General features: G+C 41.7%; 1 protein-coding gene across 1 annotated transcript; it reads right to left on the bottom strand.

The window, feature by feature from the left end:
- Window positions 1-610: 610 nt before the first annotated feature.
- LOC103967198 (exopolygalacturonase-like) lies at window positions 611-2,834 on the bottom strand. The gene is made up of 5 exons (XM_018652352.2): window positions 2,433-2,834; window positions 2,015-2,332; window positions 1,261-1,914; window positions 1,125-1,163; window positions 611-994 (listed from the first exon to the last, which is right to left on the bottom strand). Exons 1-5 carry the CDS (start codon window positions 2,808-2,810, stop codon window positions 734-736), a joined length of 1,650 nt encoding a protein of 549 aa, XP_018507868.1. The 5' UTR covers window positions 2,811-2,834; the 3' UTR covers window positions 611-733.
- Window positions 2,835-11,502: the final 8,668 nt, after the last annotated feature.

An 11,502-nucleotide genomic window follows, 5' to 3' on the forward strand; every position in this document is an offset into this window, starting at 1 on the left:
GCTCTTGACCAAGGTAAATGGTTGAATTCATTTAGTAGCACTAAACTCAAGCATTGGTTGGGACTAACATCAACCTTAGATAAGTTTGGAGGTGAAAGAACTAATGAGCTTTCTCCATCTAAAACTAAAGGATTTTCTTCTGCCATTTTAGTAGGAATGTATTGGAACCCCTAGCAGGATAAGAAAGCAACACAAAACAAAAAATGCAGAAGCAGGCCGATTATGGTTCTTGCTATGATACCATGTTGATTTTGTTGTAATTGGAAGGTTTTGTATATATTTTTCTGTGTGAAGAACAAGATGCTGGGTTACAATATAAAGGCAAGGTTGAAAACACAAAACTTTTTGCTTCCCTAAATTCCTTGACAATAAGGAGACATGACAAGACATGGAGAATAAACTCCTTGAATAATGCAACCAGCTACAATGATGGTACAATGAGTTTCATCTCAAATAGAGATAGAACCTGTCAACACATATGAGTTTCATCTCTATTACAAAGATGATACAATGATGGTACAAATATGTGGTAAAGTAATATTTTTGTATTGTTACTACATGAAGTACTATATAATATATACATAGGTCGAGAGAAATCATAGAGGACAGAGAAAGAAGAACAAAAATCAATCGATATCATTAAGTACACAGATGTTAACATGTTTTCTTAACATTGAGTCAAAATTAATCAAAATCTTGTACACAAAGATGATCGAGTTTATCGAAAACTAAATTAACGGCAGAGTGGTGGGTTCTGTACGCCCTTTGGTGTAATCTGGGCGTTGAAACACTTAGATTTAAGCGCCGTTTTTTTCTTACTGGTGCCCTTGTAGGAAAGGTTAATGTCGGTGAACTTTACACCTTCGCATGGGTTTACAGAGCTGCAAGCTAACAAAACGGCAACCTTTCCGGCTGAGGTGCCCCTAATGTTTCTGAAGTGAACGTCACTGATCTTCCACTTTGATACTGGCCTAGAAGGTACTCCAGCTCCATCCTGCATGCATGCAGTACCCAAATTATAAATTACTTACAATAGATAACAATTAATTAACTAATAAATGGTGCAAAATTAATTAATTGAATCGCTAATTATATGCATGAGCTGCATGACTATGAATACTTACGTTCCTACTTACGCTCTTTTTCTTTCCACCTTGCAGTTCCTGAATAAATTAAACAAATTTCAAAATGAATTAATAATCTATAATGAATTAATTAGAATTAATAAATTAAATTATTTACGTGTGCATGCATGCGTACCATCTGCTTTCCTGCTCCGACCTTCTTTTTTGATCCAGCTCCTACCTTCTTTTTTAATCCGGCTCCTACCTTCTTTTTTAATCCAGCTCCTACGTTCTTTTTATTTCCTGGGACTACCATCTTTTTATTTCCATCGATGATTTTTTTTACCACCTTCTTGTTACCGTAGTACTGATCTATAATAATAGGGTTTTGAACTTGGTCCATGATAATGTCTTCGTAGACGATTCCGGTCACTTCTCCTGCACTTTTGCCAGCCGAAGTCTTGATTCTGGCACCATAGGCGGTGTTTCTCAATGTGCAATTGCTGACATGAATCTCACTGACGCTCAGTTCGTCAGGGTACTTTCCGAGGCTCCCGATACTGATGCCATATCCTGGACCACAAGTGATGTTTTTAACGGTGACGTCGTGAGCGCCTTGCCCGATGGAAATGCAGTCACCCCCGGTTGCGATAACGCTGTTAAGCACTTTGATGTGGTCCGAAGCGCTGATGTACACGCCATCTGTGTTAGGGCTATCTCCAGGAGCAGTGAGGTGGACATTCCTCATTGTCACGTTGTTGCAGCCGAACATGTGTGTGTGGAAGAATTTGCTATTTAAGGATGTGATCCTTTCGATCAGGGTGTTGTTCACTTTGTTGAATTTAAGTGACTGCATTCGTGCAACAATTGAATCAAATTAATGGTATGTCACTTAAAATTTAACTCGAAAATGGAGAACATAATCAGAGATGTTACGCTAGAGAGCTTACGGATGGGGCTTGAGCAGCTTTGTCGGAGTCCTTGCTGCTACTGGTTGTCCATGTACCTTGCCCGTCAAAAGTTCCGTCACCCGTGACGATCAAGCCGTCAACCAACTCAAATGAAAACCACTCGGGAGAGGAGTATTGACTGATATCGGTGCTGGCTTTGACATATCCTTGAACTTCAACGACGATGGGCTCAGTTGAGCTGTTGCATGGCCCTTGGAACACCACAGGTCCTGTCAAGAATGTTCCCTTGGGGATCACAACCTTAGTTGGACCCTTGTAGTTTCCTCTGCATGCGGCTACCCATGTCCGGATGAATGCCTACATACAACATAATCTTATGTTATCAAACCGTGAATTCAAATTATTGAACGAGTTATGCATTGAAATGAAATTGTGTTAACGATTTCTGTAATCTCACCAATCCATTAGGATCGTCAATATCATTGCCATCATAACTCTCCTCCTCAGTACCACCAGGGAGGCCAGGTATACCTCCACCGGGCAGTTCCCCGGGTACACCTCCACCGGGCAATTCCCCAGTACTCAACTTGCCGACAACATTAGGCTTCTTACTTCCTCTATTCATCTGGTCTTCGGTCTTAGCACCGAAGGCTGTGACATCAAACACTTTCCTCTTGGTAGTGTCGCTACGACGGGCACCAGCCCTGAAAAGATGTCCACGGGATGCAGCTTGGGCCACACAAGAGAGCAAAGCGAAGCCGAGAAGAAACACAGCCATGGCTGATGTTCTCCTTGCAACGCCCCCCATATTTGGTGACCTCAATCCCATAGACATCCTTCTATGTGTACAGATTTTTTATTTTTGTTTGATTTATTGCAAGAATGGGCAATGCTGCATGTATCTATATATCAATCTCTATCTATTTTTAGAAGCTCCAACCCTAAAATTATCTAAAAAAATATTTGCGATTTTACTGTTTTCATCTATGAACTATGTTTACTCATGCAAAAATAGTAAACAATGACCTATTTGGTTGTTTGGTGATCCCCACCAAACCACTTGTTCCAAGGGCAAGTCCTACACTCCCGGTTTGCAAACCACTCGGAAGCGGGACCCACAAATCAAAGCAATTCTTGTTTTTAACCGGCCCGGCCCACAGTAGGCCCAAATTACGTGACGATGTGGTTTAAGAGATGATCTTTTGCATTGTTTGGCAAAACATCAAAAGATTCACGAGTTGCGCTTAAAGAGGAGTAGACCAAAGTAAATCCCGTTTGAAAAGATTTTTCTAAATACTTTGTGTTCATAAGTGTTATTATTAAAAACATGTTTTCTAATTTAGTTTACCATTTGTCTTATAAAGACGTTTAAAATAAGACATGTGACGGAATAAGAATAGTAAAATGAACCAGTTACCTGGAATAATGTTTATTCGCTTAAGGCTGGTGGTGGTGGTTTAGGAATTAGAAGACTTGATCATTTTCATAATGTTTGCCTTGAGTTGGATTGGACGTACTAACTAATCCTAATAATTGGTGGATTCAAATTGTGAAAGCAAAAGTATTTAAGACAGGAAAACTTCTTTTGCTGTAGGAAATTGAATTGAATTTATTTTTTTAATTTTCTTATTGTCATTGTAGGAATACTTAATGGTTATTGGTTAAATAATTTTTTTTTGGTTAATTAAATTTGAGGGAGTGAGAATATTAAACCAATAGTTAGTTAGTTTAAGTGATTCAATCACAAGAAAGTAGTTTTTTATTAAAAAAAAATAAAAATAAAAAACACACACACACACGAGACAATAATAAGTTGGTCAGTCAGTTACTCCCCTAACGTTGGTCACAGATAAATACATCACTAACCTAATACAAGAAATCAAACGTGAAGTTTGTCCCGGGAGATCAAATGAAGTGGAGTTTGAGGATCAAAAAGTCTATACCATGAGAAACTTTAACATAATTGGAGGCCGTGTATAAGCACAACTATTCGACCATATTTATATGAAACAAATTTACAGTAATTGTAACTTTCCGAACTAATATGGTCTTTTATTAGTGGACACAACTCAATTCGCAGAGAAATCTACATTAAATATGCACACTATCACAATGATATTTCCATCCAATTATAAAAGGGTAATACTAGAAAGGCCGAATTTCAAGGATAATGCTAGGGAGACCATATTTATAAACTAGATTTGCAAATCAAATCACATACCACTAATAGGAATGAACACGTAATCAATACTTAAGTAATAATCCAATCATAAACAACCACATTATTTGGTTCACAAAATTTAGCTTAAAACTTTGGATTATTACTTAAGTGTTGATTAACTTGTTTTTTTTTTCTATTGGTGACACATGATTTGATTTGCAAATTTGATTTTTAAATTTGGTCTCCCTAGCAATATCTTTTGTAAAATATCAAGTTTAAGTATTCATAATATTTCATCATTACACCAATGTAATGACAACAAGTCCTTTTTCCAAGTACCTCTGGCTTATTTAAACTAATAAAAATAGAGTGTTGATAGACTCACTCCATTGTCTTATTTCTCCACCCACGTTATAATTTCATCCATTTTAAAAAGTTAAAAAAAATTAAAATGCTATTTCTCCACCCCTTATTATTCCTAAATAACCCTTAATATATCTCATCCTTCATTGCAGCCCCACATTCACGGCGGCAGCAGAAACCCCAGCCCACTCAACCACTCATCCCCAGCTCGCAAACCCATCCACCACCACCTCTCAATAATCAATATCTTTCCCCCCTACCCACCACCACACTCTCTCATGATCTCTGCCTCTTTGCCACCGAAACCACTAACCCACCCAAACTTGTCCCCCTTTTCACGCCATAACCAAATCCTTCTCCAACTACATACCCAACCCATAATCCTTACTCTAGACAGCCTCCAACCCCCATCCTCATCTGGGTGTTCAATAAATCTCATCCAACCTAAACCCTAGAATGGTAGAACCCAACAATTTTTTGGTGCAAATCTGTAGGTGTCCAGAAGTTTCTCCATTGATGTGGTTATGGTAGTTGATGATGGTGTGGCATTTACATGTCAGCTGCCCTGTGACATCCTACATCGCCCAGGGGAGTGATCCTTATATGTATATTCTCATCCCTACCTAACACGAGGCCTTTTGGGAGCTCACTGGCTTCGGGTTCCATAGGAACTCCGAAGTTAAGCGAGAAGGGGGCTAGAGCAATCCCATGATGGGTGACCCACTGGGAAGTTGCTCGTGAGTTCCCAAAAACAAAACCATGAGGGCATGGTCGGGGCCCAAAGCGGACAATATCGTGCTACGGTGGTGGAGCGGGCCAGGGAAGTGGTCCCGCCTAGGCCGGGATGTACCAAATTGTCACATCCCAGCCCGGGAGGACCACTTCCCCAGCCTGCTCCACCACTGTAGCACGATATTGTCCGCTTTGGGCCCCGACCACGCCCTCACGGTTTTGTTTCTGGGAACTCACACGAGAACTTCCCGATGGGTCACCCATCCTGGGAATGCTCTCGCGCGCTACTCGCTTAACTTCGGAGTTCCTACGAAACCCGAAGCCAGTGAGCTCCCAAAAGGCCTCGTGCTAGGTAGGGATGAGAATATACATATAAGGATCACTCCCCTAGGCGATGTGGGATGTTACAATCCACCCCCCTTAGGGGCCCGACGTCCTCGTCGGCACACCACGACCAGGGTTAGGCTCTGATACCAAATTGTCACATCCCGGCCCGGGGGGACCACTTCCCGAGCCCGCTCCACCACTGTAGCACGATATTGTCCGCTTTGGGCCCCGACCACGCCCTCACGGTTTTGTTTCTGGGAACTCACACGAGAACTTCCCGATGGGTCACCCATCATGGGAGTGCTCTTGTGCACTACTCGCTTAACTTCGGAGTTCCCATGGAACCCGAAGCCAGTGAGCTCCCAAAAGGCCTCGTGCTAGGTAGGGATGGGAATATACATATAAGGATCACTCCCCTGGGCGATGTGGGATGTCACATGCCCATTTATAAACAAGGCTCTAAATGTATTTTTCCATAAGGATATATATGTCAATAATATTTTGATTAAAAGGTGGGTGGGAAAATAGGATAATGAAGTGGGTTTAGTAGCACTCTAAAAATAATACTCTTATTATTTTTTCATACTGTATTTGTATTATTTTTTATTAGAAATTAGACTTACATGTATACCTGTATTAGAGAAGTGTTATATATAAATATAGTATGAAAAATGTAACAAGTGTGAGGATTGATCACGACGAGAATGGATTTTATACATTACAAAGAGTAATCTCGGGCTTTCTCCCTTCCCGACCAGAGGACGGAGATAAAACCATGCAGTATCGGACATTCTAAAACAGGCACGTGTTTCTGAATTAGGCAACGAAAAATTAATGACACTTTTTGATCGTTTTGGCTTTTGCCTGCCTCTCAAGACAAGGCATATGACACGCGTCTCCATCCCTCTCTGCTCGTCACCGTCACCGTACACCGTACTTTGGTATATACCCCGCCGCCACCGCCACCATGAGCATCCTCACTCCTCAAGCCCCACCTACCCCCATTCTTTATAAATTCCCGCTTATCTCATTTTGTCACGTCTCATACTTCCCCTTCTCTCTCCACTTCTCCTCCAGCACTTTCAGAACACAGAGATGAAGAAGAAGACGACGACGACGACCGAAGAAAGAAAATTGAATCATGGAGAATCGCCCCAAGCTCACTCGCGCCGTATGCCTCAGGGAGCGCGTCGAGGACACTCTCTCCGACCACCGCAACTAACTCGTTGCTCTCCTCTCCAGGTTCCCCCTCAGCTTGGAATTATTTTGTCTTCTGATGCTGCTAAACCCTGTTTGTTTCCGGGGGAAGTTTTGAAATTTTAGTGCGGTGTAGATTTTTGCTGAGTTTTGTTTTTCTGTTTGGTTCGGCTGAAGGTACGTGGATCAGGGGAAAGGAATACTGCAGCCGCATGACCTGATCGATCAGCTCGCAAATGTCATCGGCGACGATGAAGCCAAACAGCATCTCAAAACCGGAGCTTTTAGCAAAGTCCTCAAAGCCGCACAGGTCTTTTATTTTTTTCCATGTTTCATTTTCCAGACCTGGTTTTTATAGTTGATTTTACCTTCTCACTGAAAGCTGATATAGTTTCCAATTATTTTGCTCGTTGTTCTATTTTTGCACTGTATTCATTAGTTGATACATGGTGTGTTCGTTTGTTTGAAATATTTCCATGTGATCTTGCTGTAATTGAACCACTAAGCACTAGTCGGCGGCGGGCTAAGATTTAGAGCCTAGCGGCTAGACAAAATTAAAAACAATATAAATAAGTGTTTACTTAAGCCAATATGGCATTGCCATTATTACATACTAATGCATAAAAAATAAGAACACTTAAAACCAAAAACTAAATTTGAAAATTCAATAATTCATACTTTGCGTTCTTTTTGGGTAGGCTACCCAGAAAACCCTTTAACTTAATTAAACAAAATTAAAAACAATAAAACCACCTAACCGCCTCGCCACCACCTAGCTCCTACCCGATTTTTTTTTTTCACATTTTGGCCTAAATCGTGTCAGTCCTCTACCGCTTAGGCCCATTTTTAGAACAGTAAATTAAAAATGGGAAGAACATGATTTCTTGATGACTTTTCGCAAATTTAAGTTCCGGAAATTCAAGTCGTTATACAATAAATTATTGAATGTATGTGGAAAGGGGTTCCTAAAGAAAGGAGGGAACATTCACATAAGTAAAGGGAAAAAGTGTAATATTGCATTGGAGAAGCAGATAGATTTAGTCAAGTTTCCAGCTTTCGCTATTTTTGCACACTCTAGAAAGAAACAGAATGGATTATTAAGAATTTGTGGAAAATATGGAAGATAATGTTTTTTCTCATTATATTTCTCTACAAGATTACAAGGATATATATACATGAAACACTTAAGGGATACAAGTGTGTAGCTTGGACAAGGTAGGACGGCTTGGACAAGGTAGGAGACAAGGTAGGACGGCTTGTGACAAGCTAGGACGGCTTGGACAAGGTAGGACGGCTTGGACAAGGTAGGAGACAAGGTAGGACGGCTAGGAGACAAGGTAGGACGGCTTGTTCTTCCAATACTCCTCCTCAAGCTGGATCAAGGAGGTTAATTGATCCAAGCTTGGAGAGCAGACTTTGAAACTGAGGAGAAGCAAGAGACTTCGTGAAAATATCAGCAAGTTGATCTTGGCTTCGAGTGAATGTGGTTTGAATTACCTTGGACTGAACTTGTTCCCGAACGTAGTGACAGTCAACTTCAATGTGTTTGGTGCGTTCATGGAACACCGGATTGGAGGCAATATGCATAGCTACTTGATTGTCACAGAAAAGAGACATAGGTGTGTTGATTGAGAACCCCAAGTCCGAGAGAAGGCCCTTGAGCCAAATGAGTTCACATGCAGTGGAAGCCATGGCTCTATACTCAGCTTCGGCACTTGAGCGAGCAATTACATTTTGTTTTTTGCTCTTCCATGTCACGAGGTTTCCTCCAACATTATTACAATGTAGACACTTCAGATCTGGCCTTTTTCCCTTGTATACTTTATCTCCAAATGACTTGTGATTTGTCACAAAAGCTCTAGCCTCAGACACACTAGGTTTTACGTCAACATTCATGACTTTTCTGCGTACTTCTTCCCGCTGGATAGTAGTGCAAACACTTGCAAATGATGGAAGTTCGGGATTCATTAGAATATGCCTTCTAAGATCTTCATATTCAGAACCCAAACTTGCAAGCAAATGAAAGATTTTGTCTTCCTCGGACCTTTTTAACAGTACGGCAGCATCGATAGTGTGTGGTCGATACATATCCAGTTCGTTCCACATGTTTTTCATGCAACCGAGATGATGAACAAAGGATTTATCACCTTGTTGAAGACTTGCGAGATTCCTCTTAAGCTGGAACACTCGAGCAGCATTGTTTTGATTTCCATACATGTCCTTGACTGCCTTCCAAAGAGCACTAGAGGATTCTGAAAAACTAAAAATTTCAGACAGCTTAGGATCCATAGAGTTGAGGAGCCACGACATGACCAGCTGGTCTTTGCACAGCCATGCTTCATACTTCGGCGATGCGACGTCAGGTGCTTCAATACTTCCATTGACGAATCCAAGTTTGGATCTTCCTCCAAGGGCAAGAGATATTGATCTGGACCATGGAAGATAGTTAAACTCATTTAACAACACAGAACACAAACGTTGGTTTGGGTTGACTTCAGCTTCTGGAAAACTAGGGCGAGGAGCTGTGAAGCTTTCAGCTTCTAAGCCAAAAAGATTATCTTCTGCCATTATCGAAACGAATGTGCAGAAGAAGAGAAGGGACAACAATGGAGTCAGGCCGGTTAAGGTTCCGGCTCTGATACCATGTGGAAAATATGGAAGAGAATGTTTTTTCTCATTATATTTCTCTACAAGATTACAAGGATATATATACATGAAACACTTAAGGGATACAAGTGTGTAGCTTGGACAAGGTAGGACGACTTGGACAAGGTAGGAGACAAGGTAGGATGGCTAGGAAACAAGGTAGGACGGCTTGTGACAAGCTAGGACGGCTTGGACAAGGTAGGACGGCTTGAACAAGGTAGGAGACAAGGTAGGACGGCTAGGAGACAAGGTAGGACGGCTTGTTCTTCCAATAGAATTGAATGAAACTGGTTCCAGATACTATTAGTTCTACGCCTTTTGAAATTTTAGAATTCGGGTGGAGGCTTTCCATGAATAAATAGGTGTATTTGCTGGTGTCAGGAAGCCATTATTCTGCCGCCATTTGTGTCCTTAGTAGTTCGTCCAAGACCTGGGGTTTGGGAATACGTTCGTGTTAATGTGTATGAGCTCAGTGTGGAGGAACTTGTAGATGGGGAGTAAGCAAACTGCCTTCATTGAGCAAAATTTTCTTTTTCTTTTGACAATTAACGTTAACATGAACTTATAAACGTATGAGCTTTACCGATAACATTAATTTTGTTGCCTACATGTATCAGGTCCAGTGACAAATATGTACTTGAGCTCGACTTTAGGCCATTTAATGCTACTTTTCCTCGTCCCACCCGGTCTTCACCATTGGAAATGGCGTTCAATTTCTCAACCGCCACATTTCTTCAATTATGTTTCGTAACAAATAATCGTTGAAGCCATTACTTGATTTCCTTAGAGCACACAAATATAAAGAGCAAGTAAGTTTGCTGAGCCAGTTTTACCTAAAAGAGGGTCTTTCTTTTGCAATTATCTATTTGTATACGTTGGAACACCCATTGTCCCACATCGGCCAAGAGGGAAGAAAGAAAGCACCTTAAATAGAATTACTCAACTTTAACTAATACCGAGGTTTTTTGTGATAAAACCCCATACTTGAGGATTGTGCAAGTGGTTAAGCGGGGACAATAACGGTGTTGTTGGAGTGGGACCTCGGCCCATCAACCTGAAAAATTCTACTACATGGTATCAGAGCCAGGGGACGGGCCCGTATTACCACGTCATTAGGTGGGTCCCCATTTGGCCCCGCATGATGAGTGAGCCCCGACTTGGCTACATGGTATTAGAGTCAGGGGACGGGCCCGTACTGCCACGTGATTGGGTGGGTTCCATTTGGCCCCGCGTGATAGGTGAGTCCCGACATGCCTCCACATGATTGGGTGGGACCTCGGCCTATCAACCTAAAAAATTCTACTAAATGGTATCAGAGCCAAGGGACGGGCCCGTACTGTCACTTGATTGGGTGGGTTCCATTTGGCCCCGCGTGATAGGTGAGTCCCGACATGCCTCCACATGATTGGGTGGGACCTCGGCCCATCAACCTAAAAAATTCTACTAAATGGTATTAGAGCCAAGGGATGGGCTCGTACTGCCACGTGATTGGGTGGGTTCCCGTTTGGCCATCAACCTGAAAAATTCTACTACATGGTATCAGAGCCAGGAGACAGGCCCGTACTGCCACGTGATTGGGTGGGATCCCGTTTGGCCCCGCGTGATAGGTGAGTCCCAACATGCCTCCACGTAGGCCAAAGGTACCACGTGATTGGGTGGATCCCCATTTGACCCCGCATGATGGGTGAGCCCCGACTTGGCTACACATGATTGCCAATGTGTGGATCTCCACGTGTGACCTATAAAATGACGTCCCACGCGCGCTTGTTTTGCTAAAGTATCGATTTTTATTGTGACCCCTAGAAATTGCAATTCACCATCAGTCTATTTAACATAATTGGGATTTCTTGAGATATTTAATTTTTTTTTTCTTTTCTTTTTGTAGCCACTGATGTTGAATGAACTGATACAAAGCGAATCCAAGCTTCAGTCAGCTTTAGCTAAGGCTGAGGATCATCTTTCTAAGCTTCAACCTGAGACACCCTATTCTGAGTTTGAATATATGTAGGCTTATATATATACCAGACGCACGCACGCAAATATCAATACCCATCTTCTCTCTGTAAGACTGCAACTGCCTCATGGATTCAATATCTGAAAT

This window comes from the organism of the source record quoted next, unplaced genomic scaffold (assembly GCF_019419815.1).
Source record: "Pyrus x bretschneideri cultivar Hongxiangsu unplaced genomic scaffold, Pyrus_bretschneideri_v1 Contig23, whole genome shotgun sequence".
In the NCBI taxonomy this organism is placed as follows: domain Eukaryota; kingdom Viridiplantae; phylum Streptophyta; class Magnoliopsida; order Rosales; family Rosaceae; genus Pyrus; species Pyrus x bretschneideri.

Coding starts and splice junctions, on each gene's coding strand:
- LOC103967198 (XM_018652352.2), bottom strand. CDS start 2,810: ATGTCTATGGGATTGAGGTCACCAAATATGGGGGGCGTTGCAAGGAGA. Junction 2,333..2,432: donor TTGACGATCCTAATGGATTG/GTGAGATTACAG, acceptor TGTTGTATGTAG/GCATTCATCCGGACATGGGT. Junction 1,164..1,260: donor TCGGAGCAGGAAAGCAGATG/GTACGCATGCAT, acceptor TAATTTATTCAG/GAACTGCAAGGTGGAAAGAA.